The sequence below is a fragment of the Pseudogymnoascus destructans genome (genome assembly GCF_001641265.1).
Source record: "Pseudogymnoascus destructans isolate 20631-21 unplaced genomic scaffold scaffold_7, whole genome shotgun sequence".
In the NCBI taxonomy this organism is placed as follows: domain Eukaryota; kingdom Fungi; phylum Ascomycota; class Leotiomycetes; order Thelebolales; family Thelebolaceae; genus Pseudogymnoascus; species Pseudogymnoascus destructans.
This window is the reverse complement of record NW_020167526.1, coordinates 995,800-1,017,675: the sequence shown is the minus strand read 5'-3', so window position 1 is coordinate 1,017,675 and position 21,876 is coordinate 995,800. Positions and strand designations below refer to the sequence as shown.

The 21,876-nt window shown below is 49.7% G+C and overlaps 5 protein-coding genes across 5 annotated transcripts; 1 reads left to right on the top strand and 4 right to left on the bottom strand.

Annotated features, from left to right (window-relative positions):
* The first annotated feature begins 5,977 nt into the window (after positions 1-5,977).
* On the top strand, positions 5,978-11,537 carry VC83_03030 (uncharacterized protein). The gene is made up of 4 exons (XM_024466679.1): positions 5,978-6,368; positions 6,619-6,714; positions 6,776-7,125; positions 7,183-11,537. The coding sequence occupies exons 1-4, from the start codon at positions 6,191-6,193 to the stop codon at positions 10,927-10,929; spliced, it is 4,371 nt and encodes a 1,456-aa protein (XP_024325413.1). The 5' UTR covers positions 5,978-6,190; the 3' UTR covers positions 10,930-11,537.
* A 2,895-nt stretch (positions 11,538-14,432) lies between these two features.
* On the bottom strand, positions 14,433-14,861 carry VC83_03029 (uncharacterized protein; the record flags this gene model as incomplete). Its single annotated transcript, XM_024466678.1, has 2 exons — positions 14,433-14,590; positions 14,627-14,861. 2 exons carry the CDS (start codon positions 14,859-14,861, stop codon positions 14,433-14,435), a joined length of 393 nt encoding a protein of 130 aa, XP_024325183.1.
* Positions 14,862-16,557: 1,696 nt separating this feature from the next.
* On the bottom strand, positions 16,558-17,055 carry VC83_03028 (uncharacterized protein; the record flags this gene model as incomplete). Its single annotated transcript, XM_024466677.1, has 3 exons — positions 16,558-16,659; positions 16,712-16,779; positions 16,812-17,055. 3 exons carry the CDS (start codon positions 17,053-17,055, stop codon positions 16,558-16,560), a joined length of 414 nt encoding a protein of 137 aa, XP_024325182.1.
* A 2,781-nt stretch (positions 17,056-19,836) lies between these two features.
* VC83_03027 (uncharacterized protein) lies at positions 19,837-20,574 on the bottom strand (the record flags this gene model as incomplete). The annotated part of the gene is made up of 1 exon (XM_024466676.1): positions 19,837-20,574. One exon carries the CDS (start codon positions 20,572-20,574, stop codon positions 19,837-19,839), a length of 738 nt encoding a protein of 245 aa, XP_024325395.1.
* Positions 20,575-20,840: 266 nt separating this feature from the next.
* Positions 20,841-21,209, bottom strand: VC83_03026 (uncharacterized protein; the record flags this gene model as incomplete). Its single annotated transcript, XM_024466675.1, has 1 exon — positions 20,841-21,209. The coding sequence occupies one exon, from the start codon at positions 21,207-21,209 to the stop codon at positions 20,841-20,843; it is 369 nt and encodes a 122-aa protein (XP_024325394.1).
* Between the last annotated feature and the right edge of the window lie 667 nt (positions 21,210-21,876).

The following is a 21,876-nucleotide window of genomic DNA, read 5'->3' as shown; positions in this document are numbered from 1 at the left end:
ACAAGTTTGAGTCTTGGACCTGAATAGGGGTAACTGAGGCTTGAAGGGTTTTTTCAGTATTGAGCTCAGGATTTGAGCTAAACCCAAGCGATAAATGCTTCCAATTGATAGTTGGATCATGCCTTTGAAGCCATGGAAGACCTAGGATAACTGGGTACTTCATTGGTATAACATCTAAAGAGATGGTGTCTGAAAATGTTGATTTTCCTAGGGGAATCTCAAGTTTGAGTACTGGGGTGTTGCAGGTAATGGAACCTGAACTGATAGGAGTTCCATCAATGACTCGGAGCAACTCTGGAGTGCGTTTGGGAATTGTAGGTAACTGGTGTGTCAAGATGAGGTCTTGAGATATAAAGTTGCCTGTTGCCCCTGAGTCTATCATAGCCCTTGTAGACAACACCTGTTGTTTGAAATGGAGTTGAATAGGGATTAACAGGTGTGTGAGACTCTGAGAAAGCACCATCGACACATCTTTGTTGTCTAGGGGAGAAGTTGTAGTCTCAGTTGAAGTTGTGCCTGGTGGGGATTTTTCAAGTTTTTCAGGAATAGCAGCTGTGACTGTGTCTGAGGCTGCTATATGTTTTGAATCAGCACTCCCCCGTGCTGAATAGCACTCCTGAATTCTGTGTCCCCCTTTGCCACAGTATAAACAAAGGTTGTTGTCCATTCTGTGTTTTCTTTCTTGAGGGGTAAGTTTACCCCTTTTCAGTTTTTGAGGGTATCCTGTAGGCTGAGGTGCTGGATTTGCTGTAGATCTCTTTATAGAGGCGTCTAAGTCCATAGGTTCAGGTGCTGAGTCCTTAGCAGTTGGTGTAGAGGTGTAATTGTTGAAATTTCTTGTTGGATGCCAGTCTTGGTTCTTTTCCTTTCTTCTTTCAAAAAGCCTATCATCAAGTCTGACAGCTTTCTCTATAAGCGTTTGAAGTGTTGTAGGGCGTTCTTCTTTGCTGAGTTCATCCTTAATAGAGCTCTTGAGCCCTTGGTAGTAAGTGAAGACTAAGGCTTCTTCATTCCAAGTCAAGTGAGAAGTGATTCTCCTAAATTCTGTTGTATACTGAGCAGCAGAGGTCTTTTGACATAGCTTCTGTAGCTCTCTTTCTGCTGTAGCAGTTTCGTTGATGTCTCCAAAGGTCCTGGTAAGTTCCTCTTGAAACTGGTCATAAGAGGTAATCAAAGGTGTAGTGGTATTTTGGTTGTTGCCACTAAGTCTTCTAAGATATGGCTCAAAGAAGTTGAATGCAGATCCACGGAGGTAGCTGGCAGCGAAATAGATCTTCTGAATGTCTGAGGTGAACTGATGAGGCCTGAGGGTGAAGTAGATGTCCAGTTGCATAAGAAATCCCTTCAACTTCCTCCTGTCTCCATGGTATAAATCTGGTGTTTGCACTTTAGGAAGTGCACCTGGGGTACTCGAAATAGCCAGAGGAGCTGTGGGAAGCTCTGTATGATGTGTCTGAGTTGAAGATTGTGTTGCTGAAGTGTTGGCTTGAAAGGTGTTTTCCAAATTCTCAAGTTTGTTTGCTATAGTTTGTATAAAGGCAAACAGTTGTTGCATCTGCTGTTCAGCAGTAGTTGTAGGAGCTTGGTCGTCCTCCATTGTAGTATCGAAGTGCTGCTATAGAAATAGTTGAAGCTTGAAGCAGACAAGGTGTATGGTGGGTGCACCAGATATGAGAATCTAGCCACCCAAGGAAGGGATGAATTTACTAAGACAACACACTGTCTTAGGAAACAGAGCCAAAGGGTTGTAGCTTAGACTATTCCACAACGCAGCAATCAGGTGTATGATGTGGTGAAGTGGTTTAGACAAGTTGCAACAAATGTTGAGTCTGAGAACTCAGGGGTAAGTCAGAGGTTAGCACCTCACTGACTTTTCAAAAACAGAGAATAACAAGATCAATGCTTGGAAGCTTGGAAAAGACGTAGAAGTATGTGCTAGTCGATTTACTGTATTGCCTGCTTGCCCTTTCTTAAGGAAAGGGCAATCCTATTTATGCCAAAGGAGTGTAGTTCTCTTATTTTCCATGACTTTCCATGACTAACCAGGCTTGGTAAATGTATTAGAAATCAAGTGCGACCCACAACTAGCTTGCTAATCATGTAGTGAACGTAAGAGAATCCCATAGAACCATCTCTTGGGTTCCTAGCCTATAGGAAGTGAAAAGGAGGTCCAAGGTCAGAGTACCTATAGACAAATTATGTCATAACTTAACCAATCTTGTGGGTAACTAAGGAGCGATGACGTGTAATGAATCATAGAGGGTTGTAGAAGCTTCTAGAGCTATCGTTCATGTTCCTAGGCCTCTAGTTGGTAGAGATATGCCATGTGGTAGTATTGGCCCACCCCCTTAAGGAGGAGATTTTCTTAATAACTTGTTCAATGAGTGTCCAAATGATATGCCGTGATGTATGTAGCATAAACAGATGTAGTAGAAGAGTTTTCAGCAATCGTTGAGTAGTATTGCTTCTGTTGTTGGTGTGATAAGCCCAGATATGTATGGTGACTTGTAGGTTTGAGGAGGAGATTTCTAAGTTTGCTCTTGAGTTTGATAGCAAACTGAGTGCAACGAATGTCAGTATGACACCAAGGAAGGGATGATTTTACTAAGACAACACACTGTCTTAGGAAACAGAGCCAAAGGTTCTTAGCTTAGACTATTCCACAACGCAGCATCAGGTGTATGATGTAATGGAGTGGTTTAGACAAGTTGTAACAAATGTTGAGTCTGAGAACTCAGGGATAAGTCAGAGGTTAGCACCTCACTGACTTTTCAGAAACAAGGAGTAACAAGATCAATGCTTGGAAGCTTGGAAAAGATGTGGAAGTATGTGATAGTCGATTTACTGTATTGTCTGCTTGCCATTTCTTAAGGAAAGGGCAATCCTATTTATGCTAAAGGAGTGTAGTTCTCTCATTTTCCAAGACTTTCCATGACTAACCAGGCTTGGTAACTGTAGTCGACGTAAGAGAATCCCATAGAACCATCTCCTAGGTTCCTAGCCTATAGGAAGTGAAAGGAGGTCCAAGGTCAGAGTACCCCTATCGACAGATTATGTCATAACTTAACCAATCTTGTGGGTAACTAAGGAGCGATGACGTGTAATGAATCATAGACAGTTGTAGAAGCTTTTGGAGCTATCGTTCATGTTCGTAGGCCTCTAGTTGATAGAGATATGTCATGTATAGTATTAGCCCAGTAACTAAGGAGTGATGTCATGTAATGAATCATAGAGGGTTGTAGAGATATGCTATGTGGTCATATCGGCCCAGTAACTAAGGAGCAATGACGTGTAATGAATCATAGAGGGTTGTAGAAATCGTTGAGTAGTATTGCTCTTGTTGTTGGTGTGACAAGCCAAAATATGTATAGTGACTTGTAGGTTTGAGGAGGAGATTTCTAAGTTTGCTCTTGAGTTTGATAGCAAACTGAGTGCAACGAATGTCAGTATGACACCAGAGCAATGAGCAACAAACCACAGAGCAACAAACAATTCAGAAATATCTTGAAAAGCAAACCCAACAAGCTCTGAAGAATGAACCAGGACACCACTCTCACAGTCGACTGTCAGCACGGATTCCAGACCCTCCAATCCTCACAGATGGGATAGAGCCAGTGTAAGGACACAGGGCACCCAGCTCACAGTAATAGCATATGAGAGTGCGAGTCGGAGGCTAAACGGATGCTATCCTATAGGTCTACTACGAAGGATACAAAAAAGATGAAGGGGGAACCCCGTCGAGTCTGTTTCCTTGAGTACCCGAAACGGGCCCGACTCGGTTATCCCAACCCTAGCCCTGATCCTTCCACCGCAACAGGTCAGCATCGACCCTGAACCCTACACCCTTACCATCCCCCACTATAGTGTAACTCGCTATGTGCTCCTCTACTGGTTCGAAACCACACCGAATCGGATTTCATGCTTGTAGTGACCATAACAGTTCTGAGACAGGTTCTTCGAGTATCTAGGTAAGGAGGCATCCTTACAGCCAGCATTTGAAGACTGGGTTGTGAAAATTTGCCTCAAGCTCGAAGCCAACATTGATCATTTTCCAACACAGACTTTACAAATGAGCTACATTCAGAGTCGACTGGGAGGATTGGCAGTTCGACATGTCAATCCAAGGCTTCGACCAAACTCTACAAACAAACTGCAGACAGCAGAAGAAATTCTTGAACTTTTGGAAAAAGTCTTCTGTGATCCTGATCGAAGGCATACAGCTCAAACTGAGTATCGGAAGCTGTATCAGAGAAACAACACCTTTGCAGTGTTCTGGGCCGAGTTCCAAAGGCTCACGACAGAACTTGATTACTCTGAAGAAACTTTGCTAGATGACTTGCGCTTCAAAGTCAACCAACAGATGCAGAAAGCCTTAGTGGCTGAAGTTGGAGCTACTACACTTTACGAGTTTGCAAATAAATGCATGCTCATCGACCAGAACATCCAGCGGATCAAGGAACAAGAAGACAAAAGGAAGCCAAAGTCATTTTCGAACAACATGGGCCAAACTCAAAATCAGGGCCAGGCACTTTGAACTTCAGTCTCTCAACCTACAATGGATTCGAACATGCAAAACAAGACACAGAAGCTGTATCGACCACCGCATCAAGATCCAGCAAAAGAAATGCTCATGAAACTTGGGAAATGCTTTATATGCCAACAAAATGGACATCGAGCTCAAGACTGTCCCCAGAAGCTCAAAGCTCAAGTGAATGAGGTATCTACAGCTGAGTCTATCATTGATTTGGAAAAAATAGCCTCTAGACAAGTCATCACTAGAGGTAGTGCAGGCAGAATTTCCGCAACTTTTGATATCTTGGTCTGAGCTTTGATTGCTTTCTCGAAGGTTTTTGAATCAAACTTCCCGTCGCCGTTCAGGTATCTACTCCTCTTGCAGGACTTGCACGGGAATGTTTCGGCGTGAAAATGGCTTTCGAGAGCCCCGCGTAAGCTCCAATGCATTCCGGGATAGTCATCGCAGTCTTCCAAGCATGATTGCAATAATACTAGAAAATACAATTAGCAGGCGACTTCAGAACATAGAGATACTGCATACCCGCTAGTACTTGTGCCTCCCATCAAATCGAAATACTGCCATGGTCCACTGGCTCCTTTACATCAGCTTTTCGCTAGGTATTGATATTTCTCATGATATGATCTAGATGAGGATAGCTGATAGCCCTCTCACCCCGCCTCCATCTACATGCTCAAATTAGGCAACGCATTAGAGTGTGGAATATGTGGCTACGGACCAAGGCTTAGGACCCGGATGGGCCTTTCGCCATCGTCGGCCATTTCCTATATTTTGACAGTCACCCCGCCGTAGCCGGCAAGAACGACAGCGGGTTATCTTTCCAACAGGATTTATGTGGAGGTTTGGATCAGCAGCTTTATAGAAAGTAGTGGCTAAGAAATGTATGTAAGGACGAAAGCGACAGAATGCAATTGAAAACTTTCTATCCACCACCTAGACAAGGCTGCGCCACTTATGTAGAGCTTTCTGATTACCCAGACTGATGTTACCTGGCATCTGCAGATTGTGACTGGGCAGCATTCCGCAAAATACGCGCCCAAACCCATTAGCCCCCCTCTTCAGCTCCCATTACTGCCACAGCCTTGTCTGAGTGGTGCTTTGGAAGGATTGACTGTAGCCAAGGCCGCTTCCCTTGGATTCCAAATAAAACATATGTATATGTAGACAAGACCGATGACACTATGGTGATGTCCCCAATAATAATTGAAGACATCAAATCCATCATAGACCTATATATATATATAACACCTTTTGATAGTTATTGGAAGTGGTTGAAAGCCGAGGTTGCATCTAGATCATTATGACAGAATGTCACGTGCAGCATAGCTTTTGCTGGCGCCCCACCTTTCTGGATAAGGCAGAACGACCCCGCTGATAAGTTGAATCAGTCGATAAAAATCACGGTTGTGGATTTCGCGTGCATGAGAGCCGCACAACCTCAATCCCCAAAACAAAACAAAACATCACACGCTGCAAAAAACTGAAATACAAGAACAAACAAGACCTCCGAGAGGCCAATTACGATTTTACATTCTTTCACCCCTTTCGCTCATTCCATCACCAACATCACTGTACGGCTTTGCTTCCATCTACAAGGACCCTCATCCTCATCAGGGTTCCTTGGTCACCTGACTGCCCACCCCGCCTTCCACGAATATGGCTGGAAGCCCACCAGCAGCAGATGCATCGACAACGTCGGTCTTGAGCTGGTACGATGCGCGGACACCCCGGATTCTAGATCTCGTCGGCGACTATGCCGGAAACGAGCTGTTCCTCGTCGAAGGAGACTCGTTGCTCCGCGCCTGCTTTGAGGATGGGAGAATCGATTTTGAGGGTAAGCTACCCCGCGCATATAGGACCCCACCACACTTTATCGAGGTGGAGCTTTAATAAACGCAACCCGCGCGGTCGATCCGTCGGGTTGTTGATCTAAGAGTAGATGGTGGCCAAGCACAACTGTATTGGGCTATTTGGGTGGTATCCATGGTGCTTGACATGTCTCTGGCGCCTCGATGGAAGATGAGGATTTACTGATGCTACAGATGCGCTACTACCTTGTTAAGGACACTCGCTGACAGAAACAGGTGGATTCCAACTACTACACGCAGCATTTGTAGTCGAGCGCTTCCTCGATAACCTCATCAAGCGACACTGCAATTTCCACATCGCCTTCTTCGCAAGTAAGCTCCCCGTCCTCGACGTCACCCAATTTCTCTTGCAATATATACTAACCCGCTCTAGACCACAAAGAACTATGCATACCCCCCGGCTCCAGCGCCCAGCGCTCGCGATACCTCCTCACCCGCACGCTGCTCATTCAGCATCTCGAAGTGCATCTCCCCGACACCTGTGGAGTGGAAGTGCATGTCTTCCCATCCCTCGGTAGCGATGAGTTCAACACATTCCTTGCACACTCTCCAGTATACTTCGTCATGGCGCACGATGGAGCACTACCGACCGAGGGCAAAGAGGTGCAGGAGGGCGCGAGAGAGAAGACTGCGAAGGTGCTGCTGCGAGGCATCCTGGCGTCGTTCAATGCGCGCAACTTGAATGTGGCGCTGATTAATCAGAATGAGATTCGGGATAGCAAGGTATGATGTTGCATTGGGCTGAGACTTAACTGGGAAACAAGCTGACGAGTTGTTTAGATTATTACTATGATCCTGGAGGCAGAAGACCACGAGCAAGTGGGCTTTGACGAAGAAGTGGCGGCCACACACAAGGCGATGGATGCTAGCAATGCTTCCAGGAATACTTTCGACATCGGGAAATGGTTGGAGGATCCCAGCACCCTCAACGAGCTGGCATCGGAGGTGGAGGAGGACACACCGGGAAGCTGGATTGTGGGTGCTGTTGGCGCATCGGTTATTCTCCAACAGACGCAGGAGTACAACTTCCTTGCCTCGGCGTATATGCTCCACCTGGTGATCCTGAAGCGACTTTCTCTCGAACAGAGACGATTCCCTCTCATCAGATTCGAAGACGAGTTTGACCAAAAGATCGACAACTTCTTAGAGCTCTTCTCAGAAGTCGTGACCGAGATTGCGGACAATGACGCGTTTGTCAACGTCATGGAGAAATTGGGAGTCAAGTCCGACCTCATCGACATGATCGATGGTAGGTTATTCAGGACAACTGTTCAAGCTCTGTTGACTGGTCCTTTGAAGGGGGGACCTCCACCTTCTCTTTCAGAAGACTGGTCCACGGCGTTCGATCTAGTCCTTTCCCTCTCCGGGAAGTCTCTCATTGGGAAGGCGCCCAAGGATCGTAAGATTAAGGATGCTGACGCCGAGAATAACGGAAAGGAGGTTGACGCTGCGGCCAGCACCGTTTTATCTTTGACCGAGCCGGTTTTCGATAAGCACCTTTCCGCCATCCACGTTGACGTTGATACATCTCTGTCGGCAAAATTATCGGCGATGAAACTGTATCGCGAGTCTTCATACTGGCAGACCCACAAGCCTATTGTCCCCAAGAAGCACGTGCCGATTGAGAAGGAGAAAGTATCAAAGTGGAAGAACCCGCTGAGGAAGAACCAATTCTACATGGCCGAAATGACCGCCTACGCAGCGAGTTTGACGGGCTCAAACGGCAGAGTTCTGGAGCCAGAGACTATCACCGTTGGCGCTAAAAAGTCAAAACCTGCTGAGGTCAAGGCGGCGTCGAAATCCGGAAAGGCATATCCAGCTTTGGAAGATTCTGGACCGGTTGCGAAGAAGGGAGGTGGTAAGAAGGGTGGAGCTGGCGGCCTGAGCAAGGCACAGCAGATCATTGCTGCGAACAAAGAGAAGAAGGGAGATGCGGAGTCGGATAAGGCGTTCTCGGCTTGGCAGGGAGTGATGAAGGTGTATGAGGAGATTCTTGGAGAGCAGGAACGCTACAATCGTGCCAAGCTGTACCGTGACGGTCTTGACTCCGCCAGATCCGTGCACGTCGAAGCGGATATCAACATGTATTTGTGTCAGTGCCTCTTGAACTGGTGGGCAAAGTACTGCAAGGCAGACAAGAAGCCAGAGGGTTACCATGTCGTTGCTTTGCTCTGGACCGTGATCAGGGCAATTTCCACATCAAAGACCCCAGTGGCCAAGGAGATTGTTCAGCAGTCTGAGTTAATTGCCACTATCGTAGGCATCACCGACGCCATCACGTCCACGCCACCAATTGCGTCTGACCGGAAACTCTCATTCAAGTTCAAGCTGCCCGGTGACCTCAAGCCATTGAAGATCAGCCTTAACCAGACGGAGTTCCAGCTGCTCCACTGCGGCCCCTACATGGACCGTGACTTGGACGCCAAAGCCGACCCACGTGTCTCGAGCTTCGTGCCTGATGGCTGGCAAAGGAAGGTCCTCGACGAGCTTGACGCGGACAACAGCGTTTTCGTCGTCGCACCTACCTCAGCCGGTAAGACATTCATCAGTTTCTACGCCATGGAGAACATTCTGCGCTCCGACAACGACGGGGTCCTGATCTACGTCGCTCCAACGAAGGCGTTGGTCAACCAGATCGCTGCTGAAATCCAGGGGCGCTTCTCCAAGAAATACCCGCAGGCTGGGAAGTCTATCTGGGCTATCCACACGAGAGAATACCGCATTAACAACCCAATCGGATGTCAAATCCTCGTCACGGTGCCGCATATTCTGCAGACCATGCTGTTGTCCCCAACAAATGCAAAGACTTGGTCACCATTGGTTCGTCGCATCATCTTCGATGAAATCCACTCTATCGGAACGGCAGAGGATGGCGTTGTCTGGGAGCAACTGCTTCTCTTGGCTCCGTGCCCTATCATTGCCCTGTCAGCAACGGTGGGTAACCCTGAGCAATTCAGCGACTGGCTAGCGGAGACGCAGAAGTCGTCGGGCAACAAGCTCAGCATGATTCGTCACACTACGAGATACTCTGATCTGAGAAAGTTCTTGTATATGCCACCGAAGGGCTTTGAGTTTAATGGCCTGCCGAAATCAACCAAGGGCGGCCTTGGATTGGATGGCCTTTACGGCTTATCGTTCTTACACCCAGTCGCGAGTCTTCAGTATAGGTCCCGTGGCTTGCCAGACGATCTGGCACTGGAGCCGCGTGATTGCTTCATCCTGTGGAAGGCTATGTGCAAGCTGCAGACCGAGAACTACAAGGTCCCTAGCGAGCTCGACCCTGCAAAGGCCCTCCCCCTGTGCATCAAGAAATTTGACATTTTCAAGTGGGAGAAGAAATTGAAGATCTTGCTTCTTTCGTGGATGAATGACGAGAAGTCGCCGTTCGAGAAGCTCGTGCAGGAGCTGACCCCCACGAAGACGGAACTGGCTCCTATTGCTGAGGGCGAGAAGGAGATCGACAGGAATGATCTTCGACAGACTACACTGCCTCTTCTGTACCAATTGCATCAGAGAGGCGCCCTACCGGCGATTTTCTTCAACTATGACCGCACTACTTGCGAAGACATCGGTCTATCACTGTTAACCCAACTCAAGACAGCCGAGGACGCGTTTAAGGAGAGTAAAGAGTGGAAGCGCAAGATTGAGAAGTGGACTGAGTGGAAGGAGTTGAAGGAGAAGAAGGCAGCGAAGAAGGCTCCAAAGGTGTCGAAGAAGAAGACCAATGATGAGGAAGACAAAATGTCAAAGGCAGACCAAGCCCGTGACGATGCCAGCGGCGAGGTCAGCGCAATGGACCTCTTCGACCCAGAAGAGCCACAGGATGACTACTCCTTCGCCGACAAGCGCAAATGCCAACGGTCCGAAATTGACCGCTTCGTCAAGCAGCTGAGGTGGAAGCACATCAAGGAGGAGCTTGTCGAGCTCATCCAGCGCGGTATCGGAGTCCATCACTCGGGTATGAACAAGAAGTATAGACAGTGCGTCGAGATCCTCTTCCGCAAGGGCTTTCTGCGCGTCATTATCGCGACTGGCGAGCTGAGCTTGGGTATCAATATGCCCTGTTCCACAGTGGTCTTCTCGGGTGACTCCGTCTACTTGACTGCTCTTAACTTCAGACAGGCTGCGGGTCGTGCGGGTCGTCGTGGTTTTGATCTCCTGGGTAATATCGTCTTCCAGAACATCGACCGTGACCGCGCGTGCAACCTTTTGAGCTCTAGATTGCCTGACCTTACAGGACACTTCCCTATCACTACTGATCTGGTGCTCCGATTGTTCACGCTGCTGAATGAGTCGAAGCATTCGCCTTACGCGACGAAGTCTATTAATGGTCTTCTGTCACAGCCGAGACTGTATCTCGGTGGAAAGAGCTTCAAAGAGCAGGTGCTTTACCACCTTCGCTTCACGATCGAGTACCTCCGCCGTCAAGGGCTACTTGGCCCGAAGGGCGAGCCTGTGAACTTCTCCGGCCCAGTTACGCATCTGTACTTCACAGAGAACTCGTCCTGGGCGTTCCATGGTAAGTAATATACAACATTCTGTTGAATGAAGCTAACACAACTCAGCACTCCTCAAGGAGGGATATTTCACCAACGTCTGCGCTAACATCGACACCGAACCCGACGCCGTGATCAACGAGCTCATGCTCGTCCTAAGTCACATCTTCGGCCGCCGCGCCGCGCGCGTAACTGACAGTGAGTCAATGGCCGACGCGATCAACAAGTCTCCCTCGATGGTCTACCTACCGCCAATGCCCAAGGCAGCCCTGTCCACCCTTGAGACGCACAACGCGAACACCCTATCCATCTACACGACCTACGTGAAGACATTCGCGGAACAATACATCAAGGGCGCTGAGACCACCCTACCACTCACGCAGTTTTCCGCCAACTCCCCTGATGCAAACTCAGCAGCATCAGACCTCTCCTTCCTCCCATCCCTCCCAGCACCTACCGCCCGCTCGCCCTTCGTCGCACTCTCGGGCCACGGCGACGCCTTCCCTACCATCTCTGACCTCTGCACCTCCTCGCGTGCAGGTATCTTCCTTGAGAGCGCACTGATCCCACACATCTCGTTACACCCGACCGAGACGCGCCAGCCACTCAACGCGTACCTGCTCGACTTCTTCGCGCACGGCAACGTCAAGGCGCTCGAGGCCGCCAACGGCATCCGTCGCGAGGACGTGTGGTTCGTGCTCAACGACTTTTCGCTCGTCCTTGGTACCGTATGCGCCGCGCTCGCGGTGTACCTTGGTGTTGTAGTCGCGGGACGCGATGCGGATGATGAGATGTTCGGTGTTATGGGTATGGGTGATGTAGCGGAGAATGAGCAGGATGAGAAGGAGGCGGAGGAGCTTATGGGACAGGAGGACACGAGAATTGGTGGTGCTGGCGCTCCGGCGGCGGGAGGCCCGGCTGCGGTGCCGAGGAAGGGGAAGAAGGGTGTTGCGGAGGAGTGGGGTGAGGCGGAGGATAAGTTGCAGGAGGAGGAGAGGATGGAGGATGAGTGGGAGGAGAGGGGGACGGATGATGAGGAGTATGAGAGGTTGCTGAAGGTGTATCGCTCGTTCAGGAAGCTGAAGGCGGGGTTTGATGCCAAGTTCTTGGAGATCTGGGCGTAAATGTGGTCTGGTATGGTGGTGGGGTGGGTGTGTGCCTGCATGGACATAGAAGGCGCCTACGCGTCATCTATTATGTTATGAGACATGAGAGCAAGGTAGAGATGGAAGGGCAAAACAGGATAAAATTGCATAGTCATGAGGAAGAGGGTAGTTCAGCACTAGATAGAGGAGATAGTGAGTTATCTGAATCTAGATGGGAAAGAAAAACGTCTTAGCTTATGGATAGATTGGTAGATAGAGAATAGGTTTCCCTATACTGTTTATTACAGAGGTCTTGGGGCGTAGAGATGGTATTGTGAAAAACGAAGCCTTTAGGGGATGGCTGGTTCGTAACTAGTTGCCACCCAGTTCCATTTCAGCGCAAATTCGACCCCTTCTTGATGAATATGCCCAAAACGAATTAGGAACCGGTTTGGGACCAGTTCGACGTCTACTCGTACGCACGCTATTTGGAGGAGCCAGTACGGAATCTATTTAGAGGCCTTTCATAGTCGATTCTTATTCAATTATGAGGCGCCTAGAGCTTCTAGAGGTAGTTTAGAATCTATTCAGAATCAGTTAATATTCAATTAATATTTAATTTTCAGGGGCCTAGCGCCTCTCTCTCTCAGTTTTGCGTAAATCCGGACCTTTTGGCGCAGATTTGCGCATAGCCGCTGAACTTAAAAGCATTTTGTCGCAAAACGGACCTCGTTGAGCCACAATGCCAGGGTGTCTCCCTGCTGCTGGACTTGGCCCCTGCTGCTGCTGGACTTGGCGACCCCTACATAAGACGTTACGACTCCTGTCATACTATTGAGAAGCAAGCATCACAACAGAAGAAACGCGTCACAAACACCAACCACAAATAATCCATGAGATTGTACAGTTTCTTCCATTCACCCACTGCCTGCTAGCTACTCCACCCCCACCCACCCCCAGAGATCCATCAAGTCCTCCATCCCCCCACCATCCCTCCTATCGCGCCCTTCACAGAACCAAACCAGTCAGTCCCCCAAAGCTCGCGGTGCAAGAAGAATGGCTCGTGATGACAGAGTCACAGTTATCCCCATCCAGAGCCGGTGAGTCATATACATGCACAGCAGCCAGGCTATGCATGCATGCGACGATGCTGTCAGCTGCCAGCCTACTCAGTAGGCTAACCACCCTCCTCTCCCTATCAAAGCACACAAGAAGGCAAGCCATCCCGTGTGCCTAGGAGTCAGATACCGCTAGCAGTAACTGGCCACCCCCTCCCCCGACCGAGCGAGGGAAGGGAACCGAGAAGTTGCAAGGTGACAACGACAACAACGCATACTCGCAGCAGCAGCAGCGCAAACAAAAGCGCAAGGAAAACCCAGCCTCCCCGCAGGGGAAAAACCAAGCATGCATTCCCAACCCCAACCCCCTCCACACCCTTCCACCACCAACTCCCCCCCACGCCCCATGAGCCATGTGGGAGCCAACCGTGCTATGCCCTCGTACGGAGTCAATCTGACGGAGCCACGGCAGTACACACGCGCGTGTCTATCTAAAACAACGGGACTTCCTGAGCCACCTGGGGGAAATTAAACAGTAACAATACAGGATCGAGCAACGCAGTTGCCCTTCTTTTTTTGCTCGCGCAAGACGGTGTGTGTGTTTTTTTCCAATCGTCGAGGCCTCTCGGAGGCTGTGATGAGAGGAGGTGTTGTGTGAGGGGAACAAATAAAACAAAAAACATTATGGCATGATAGCTCTCTCTCGCTCCTGGCAAAAACCAAAAACGCTGACGATGTAAAAACCCAAAAATAGAAGAACAAATAACGAGGAAACGGCCCAAAAGCGTCTCTCGTGTGGAAGGGGTAGAAATAAAATGGGTAACGTTAGTCAGAAGTCTTTAAAAAGAAGTGCAGACGAAGGACCAAAAAAAGACGCCGCATATGCCCGTAGTTCCCAGCCCCGTCTTCCCCTGTAAGAGTAAGGGTTATACATCCATCCGTAACAGAGTCATCAAGACATGAACGCACATGAAAAAGGGATATAAAAAAAGGTGAGGACCGCACGCGAGAAGCGGACAGAAGGAGGAGGCGGAGAAGATAAAATCCAGAACGCCATTCCCTCCTGCCGCTATGTTGCGTGGGTCCGTAGTAGTGAACTGAAGAAAGAACTGTCGTGACGCGTGATCAGATATCATAGGTCGTGGCCGTGGTCGTGGGCACTAGTAGGCCCCATGTAGTAGTACTCATAGTAGTACTACTCATGCGCGTTGTTTTGCGTTTCGTCTCTAACGTGTTTTGTCTCAATGCGTAACATTCCATGTATGTCTTCTGTGGCGGCGAACCTGGCGGCGCCATCCATGATAGGACTTCTGAAAGGATAACTCGAGCAAAGAAATAGGCCATCCATCGTACCATACACCCCACCGTCGACACGCCAGCAACACTCATGACTATGGCATAGAAGCCGGCACGTGGTACGGGGCAAACAAGCGCGTCAGGCCCGAGGGCGGCACGCTGGAGTGTCGGCGACGGAAGGAGAAGAGGTAGACGGCCCAGGCTTTGAGCTCGAACAGCGCGAGGGGGAAGGAGCGCCAGGCGGCCGCGCCGGCTACGGAAGACAGGACCCATCATCTGCGGTGGTGACGCGGCGAGCGGTGGTGGGAGTCGCGGCTGGCGTAGGCCGAGTCTGTGAAGCCGGTGGTGAAGCTGCTCGACTGGTGCGTGTCTTGGTCGGAGTGATGCCCGCACAGGTAGCCGACGAGAATGGTCTTCTCTTGTATGCGGTGGCCATGCTGGTTGGCGGCAGCGCACATGTCGATGCTGTGCTCGTAGTAGACACAGCGGCAGACGGAGAAGCGCTCGACGAGACGGTAACACATGATGACGGGCGTGAGAGTGGATTTGAGGTTTTGTGGTTTGAGAATATCAGGCGACGATGAGAATTGAGCGAGGTTTTTGGAGCTCGACGGTGATTCTCGAAGAAAATTATACAGGTAATGGTTCTGGATGACCAAGGACAAAAGGAACGCAAGGCGAGAAATATAAGAACAACGACGACGAACAGGCACGACGGAATGGAAATCTAGATGACGGTAGAAGGCAAACCAAAAAGAGTCACCATCTGCGAGGGAGCATGACTGCCTTATACTCGCCGACTAAGGACTGCAGGCTTATGGCAGCCTTGGCCTATTCATGGCATAAGGCAGCAGCACCAGCAGTGGGCGAAGGTATGGAATATGGCATGCATGGAGTATGCATGACGGGGATCACTGCATGCAATGCAGCTTTTCATGGCCTCAACAGTCCGTCCGGAGATGCTAAAATGAGTCGATGGGATTCATGGTGGAGCACCAGCGCAGGCAAGTGCCAGCTATCTGCAATGCGGCAATGCGGCAATGCGGGTAGTTCGGACGAAAGTGTCACGGGAGGGCCTCAGCTCTGCGGCCAGGCTTAGATTTGACATGGGAATAGATCCCTTGGGGAACCCTTGTGGCTTAGGAATACTGGGATGGATTCTGGTGAGTCGGTGAGCTTCCCCCGTGTTGCATTGAAGAATGGAGCTCCATTGGGAAAGCGGTGCTTCGAAACAGCAGCTTCGTCGGCCGGCGTCCGATTGTGGAGGCTCTTTTCGGCATATATCTGCTTTTTAGGGGTCGCCGCAGCACTCTAGGGCAGGTAGGAAAGGTGAGCCGGGGAGCAAAGAGAGCAGGCGAGTCCGATGTCAGCCAGCAGTTGAGGTTAAGCGCGAGGCTGTGCTATGCAATAGCCTTTAGTAGCGCGGGCTGAGTAAGCAGAGCAGTATGTCGTTGAAAGTCGTGGAAAGTCGTGCGGTGAGTCCAGTGACACGTCTAGTTAGTGACAACCTCTGAGACAAAACATATGCCAGTCCCGAGACAAGTCATAGCACCCTCACTCACCGAAATATTCCGTGGTGCTACCTTGATGGCATCCCGAGATCCCAAGAATACCCTACTCCACTCGCCTGCTTCTCTCTCCCTCCACTCATCCCACTCCCTCCCAACGAATCCCCGCCCTAATCCCAATCCAGCACCCCCGACCCAGGCACCAGTCTGCCTCTCGCACAGCCCTGGCAAATAGCCGCGCCGGCGGCTCGGCGTCGCCGTGTCGTGATCTTGCCCCATGCACAATTCCACCATTTCCCATCGATAACCTCTCAACCGACGGATTGATGCGCCATTTCCCATCTTATCGCTGCTTGTGGCTGGTATCGATAGTTCGATATGGCTGGCTACCTAGAGTGCGTGCTGCGGCAGCATTAATCGGCTCGTTATACCTCCAGTCTCACCGCGTATCGATAGTTCGATAAGTTCCCCAGAGATATCCCACTGTGAGTCTGTACTCTCTCTACCTACACTGCCCAGTTTCCCAGTTCTCCCGCTCGTCCCTTCTCAAAACAGACACCGTCATCACCACCCCTCCTCACCGGTCTCCTCAACCCCCTCCTCTTCACCCCGCACGTGCAAACCTCACTCCCCCTCACATCATCTCGCACACACCGAACCCCCCACCACCGCCGCGCCGTGATCCTGCCGTCGGTGACCCGCGCCGTCAATTTTACGCCGCATGCGTGAGCCACGGGTCTAGATCACCGGCGTGGCCGCGCTGTATGCAGCCATACTGCACGTCGACACTGCCCTGGATGGTGATGTCATCAGCCTTACAACCGGTCAGAAGGATTGCATCGTTACGGTTGCACAACTGATCCTACCAGAGCTCCTTCAGTCCAGATAGAACCACCCCAGACGGCACGCACACTCCCTTTCGCGCCCGTGGCACCTGTCACTGTCACCTTCCGTGGTCCAGACCACCGTTGGCCGAGAAGTCTCCAGCCACGGAACCCTTCAACGATCCCTCCAGCCACGATCCTCCATAGCCACGATATTTCACAGCCACGGCGTGGAAATGCCGCACACACCCATCTGCGTGGAGGATCGTGGCTAGGAGGATGGGAGGTTTGTGGAACCTCAGCGCGGCATTTGTTGTCCCTCGTGCTTTGGTTGTCGGGCCGTTAAGGGGGTGAAAGGATCGCGAGAACGTCAAAATAGGCTTCATCGTTGTGGCGATAGGATCGCAGGGACGTCAAAACAGGCTTCATCATTGTGGCAAAAGGATCGCGGGGACGTCAAAAAGGGTTGACGCCTTGGAAGGATCGCGAAGCTGAAGTCGCCGCGTCGATGAACGATGGTCCGTGTCCTGATTTGACCATGGAGTCTGGAGGAGTATCTATGGCTGAATGATCGATTCTGGCAGGTTGCGCGATGTGGGCTGAGGGACGGCTCGAGGGTGGCGAATTGACAAGCTTGAGAGCGGTCCAGGCCGAAAGGCTTCCGTTGTGAGTTAAGGTATCCACAAGCTCCACATGATGTCCGGGGCGGGCCGTTGAGGTCGAGTTTTGTCTGGTTTGTTGCTGTCAATACCCTTTGCTATGTTCTGGGCTCACTGTCAGTCTGGCAGGATGAGGTGAGTATTTTCCTTACGCTTAGTGGCTAGGACACGTTTGTTTGGATCTCTTCATCATATTCACTTATGGGACAATGTCAAGTGTCAGGATCCACACCTATTATCTATGATCTATGATCTACCCTCTATCCCTTCTCGTCTTTTCACCTCTACATTCGTTTCGTTTCATTCATGTAACAATCTATCCAAACCTCCGCCAACCCAAACCTCACTCCCTCAGTCGAGGCGACGAGAGAAAGAAGGAAAAGATAAAATAAAAATAAGAACCCTCTCACGCGATCATCCAGATCGAGAAGGGTATCGTGGAAATGGATATATAGTCATCGCTTACGCCAGGGTATTAGTCCTCCTCTTTCAAAAAACACTACATTTTAGTCATTAACCAGACGTCTCCCGCGTCTCTCATCTTCTTCTTCGGGACCTTGGTCCCTTTCTCCCCAAACTCCCTATCAAGCCCAAACTTCACAGCAGAGGTGGGAGGTTGAGAGGATGAGGCACATGGTGTCGGTGGTGGTGGTGGTGGTGGTTTAGTTGTGATGGGTGTGGTCGTTGTGGTTGTTGTGGTTGTTGTTATTGGTAGTTGGTGGTGGAGTTGTGATGCATGTGGTTGTGTCGGCGTGAGTGAGGAATTGTTGTATGAGGAATGGGAGTCTGGAGGAAGGAAAAGAGGGGGTTATTATACTGAAGATAGTGATGGAAGGTTAATTTGGGAGGCGTTTGAAAATGAGACTCCATTGTAGACTTGTTTCGACAATAGACTCTGTTGTGGCAATAGTGAAAGATGGCGAGGAAGCTGTTATTCATATAAAATATAAATAACACAAAGGAATAACACAAAGGAAACTCGAGTTCTCAAGAAACCCAGGAGCAGGGGAAACTCGGCCAAAAACAGCTGCCCATCCCCATCTCCATCCCACCCCGACCCGACCTACCTTTATAAGTCAACTTTATCAATCTTTAAATCAAGCGGCACAGTGGCGCAGTGGAAGAACCACTGTCAGGACAATCTGGCCAGGGCAAGGAGATGAATAAAGAAGGTCACCAATTCGACTCCCGACAACAACAAACAAACGACAAATCATAATCAATAAATAAAATATCTCTTCTCACAAACATCAAAAAGTAAAATCAAGTGATTTTCTCCTCATCAGATCCAAAGAGATCTGATGAGTCTTTTGCTTTTTTAGCCTTTTGACCTTTTGACCTCTTGATGTTTTGTATGTAGCTATACACACGCGGCCTTCTTCTTTCTTTTGTTCATCTATTGCTTCGCCTTGATATTTGCGATTGGTAGAGAGGTGAACCTTCTTTTTGGGCCAGGAAATCAATTGTATGGCCGTGAATATCCCCAACGCGATGGATCATTGAGCGCTGCTTGGTGTGGAGGACGTCACTCACTATCCGCAGACTGCTGCGAGAGCACAAAGAAGATTCTGATACAATGTCTGTGTCGGGCACTGTCTGCCACGGAGCATAAAGAATGGGTTGAGACACAATGTCTTTGTAAGATACCATTCACAAGTTGCAGACTTCCGCATGAATAAGGGACCATAATGACTTCTCTAACATTCCTGAACAGGACCACTATCCTCAAAGACAAACCGACATTGTTCGAACAGGACTACTATCAACACCAAGAACAAAACAACATACTGAAACCAAACCTACCTATCTATTCATCCATCTCCTCCAGCGCTGCATAAATACACCTCCTTCCCACCACCATGGATGGTATCTTCCTCTCCAGAAACCCCTATCCACCCGCATTACCCTTGCACCTGCTGACAACAACCACAGATCCCCACAACACACCAACACCACCGCAACAATGTGCAACAAACCCACAACAACCTATTCCTGCGGGCACACCAAAACCACGCTGCTACACTGCCCTCTCCACGACCCCCAAGACGCCGGCCCTTTCAACACCCCTTCGACGTGTCGGCGCTTGAAGGAGAGTATTGGTGGGACAGAAAGAGAGTGTTGGAGCTTGGTAGGTCTCAGAGTATGAATATCAATATTCTAATGGAATAGTCCCTACGGTTGTTTGCTCATGTGTTTGCTCACACTGTGACGTTGCTATGATGTGAATGGAAGGTACGTCTTGAATGCTCCTGCCACTTGAAGTGTATGGTACGTCTTGATCGCTCCTTCCGCTGCTTATGAATTGCGCCGTCTCAAACCCTGAACTGTTGACCAGACAGACATCAGAGTCACATCCCCATCACTTACCATGTCAGCTATACGAGTCTCGACTCTCCATCGGCCCCTATTCGACATTATTTGACACCTCTGAGATCCTCAAGAGGAAGGTGGTCGCTCGGGATTGTGGCTGACAAACGATTTCACGTGACTTCGCGTCTCCAAATTTCTCTAATTTCTCCAATTTGGCTGGTGAAAATCGGATTTTCCTAGCTCACCCCATTGAAAGTTGTGGCTCAAGGGGCTCAAGTGCAAGCCATGCAGAATCCGCTGATCCTGAAGATGCTGCAAGGCCGCTTTGCAGATTTCCAGATCGCCGATGTTGGCAGAACGACCCTCGACTTTCTCGAGGAGGAACCCGATGACTCTGCCCGCCTCGTGGATGTGCCCGAGGAACGTTGGTGTAATCCCCAGCGGCTGCAAGAGCTGGTAGATACGCGTCTCTGCCTCGATATATTGGATTTCCCAGGGGAATCGAGCCATCTTCGCTATCATAGGTTTCTGGTCCCCGGCTTCATCTCCCGTCGTAGCTTGCTTCCATTTGCACTCTTGAGCTAGCGAGCTGAGTAGTTTAGTCCTCTCGAGGTCTAAAAAGTTGATCATCTTTAGATGCCAGACTGCTTGCACTCTAGGTAGCGTAGTTTGAGACAGCGCCGGTTCCAGTTCGCCAGTGACCGCGTTGCGGGAGATATACGCTGAGTTCCAGTCGTCCTTGTCGTATGGACATGCCGTTGGACTTCCAGAACAGATGATGTTCTGGAAGTCCAACGGCATGTCCATTAATGATTCCCCATCGAGATGTATTTGACGTTGGTTCCTGCCAGGATGCAGAAGTAACAGTGGTCCCTTCCATTCGTGGAGAAGTCCATCATGATGCGAGGAGACGCCATTGTCATTGTTAAATATCATGAGAAAGGAAAGCTTTTGTTGTTATAAAGTTTAATTATTGTCTAAAAAGGACGATTTGTAGACAGCGTCTCCATAAAACTAATAAATATGCAAATATACGCGCTGTTGGTTTCCATCCATTCATGTCTTATGACATGGATGAGAACCGCTGAACGACCATGCTTTTTGGACTCTCTTTGGTTTGTGAAGACCAGTCACATCCTTGGACCATGTTAATACTAGAGTAAATATTCGCCGTGCGCAAAAGGCAACCAGACATCAGCCAGTCACTGCTTCCCGATAAAAAATCCACCGCGACGTACAAACTCAGAGTCCTCAACAGGCACCGTCCCCTGCTGGCTCTTAGCCCATATATCCCACGCTTCAACGCAAGTTGCAAAATGAGACAGGAATTCCGCTGAAGAAAGCGCCGAATGATTATCAAAGTCTTTACGTTCTGTCGTAACACGAACATGACACCCTTTGCAGCTGAGACCATGCTCTGCCTTGCCCGTACTCGTGTTGTACCATGGAAATGGAGTAGTTGCCATAAAACGTTGCTCGTATTCCTCATCCTCATATCGTCTCAATAGATTGCCGATCGAATACTCCTTGAGGACGCCCTGCGAGTCCAGTGCTGCGATAGCCTCCGCCATGAGTATCAGTTTTTTGGGCCGTTTAGCTCGTGCGCCTGAAATGGAATAATAGCCAGACACAGTTCGCAATGTTGACCGATATAACACACTTAGCTTGTACGTAGATATCCCCGCCCTATGAGCAAAATTGGTGGTAGATATGACACGCAGATTTGGTGAGGCTTGGAGACAGGGAAAGCAGCACCGTGTGGCTGTCAAGAGGAAGAGGTAGCCCCCAAACTTTCCGCATAGAGCACAGCTTTGGGTGGTAAGGAGGCGGTATAGATCCATGATAGTGAATCTACGAGCACAGTCACTGCGTAGTAGGGCTCTCAGTCCCTCCACCCCATATTTGGCAACCAGCTGATATTCTTGTGGCGATGTTGACAGGATGCGAGCGTATCGATTAACTCGACGAAATCGAAAATATGAGAGAATGTCCAAGTTTTTGAGAACCATTGTCATCAGTTCTGCAGGTAGGCAATCCATTTCACCAAGCCCTGATGCTGGTGAGATCTCGAAGGTTGTTTGGAGCGAGTCTTGGACGGCTTCCGTGACATAGGGACGAGAATGGACCATGACAAGGCCGAAGTCCAGTCGATGATCTGCACAGGTGCGAACAACCGCATCTGCATGTTTGTGTTCTGGCTTCATCGTCAAGTTCCTTGTTGAAAGGTGGGTGAGATGG

Coding starts and splice junctions, on each gene's coding strand:
- VC83_03030 (XM_024466679.1), top strand. CDS start 6,191: ATGGCTGGAAGCCCACCAGCAGCAGATGCATCGACAACGTCGGTCTTG. Junction 6,369..6,618: donor TGGGAGAATCGATTTTGAGG/GTAAGCTACCCC, acceptor TGACAGAAACAG/GTGGATTCCAACTACTACAC. Junction 7,126..7,182: donor ATGAGATTCGGGATAGCAAG/GTATGATGTTGC, acceptor CGAGTTGTTTAG/ATTATTACTATGATCCTGGA.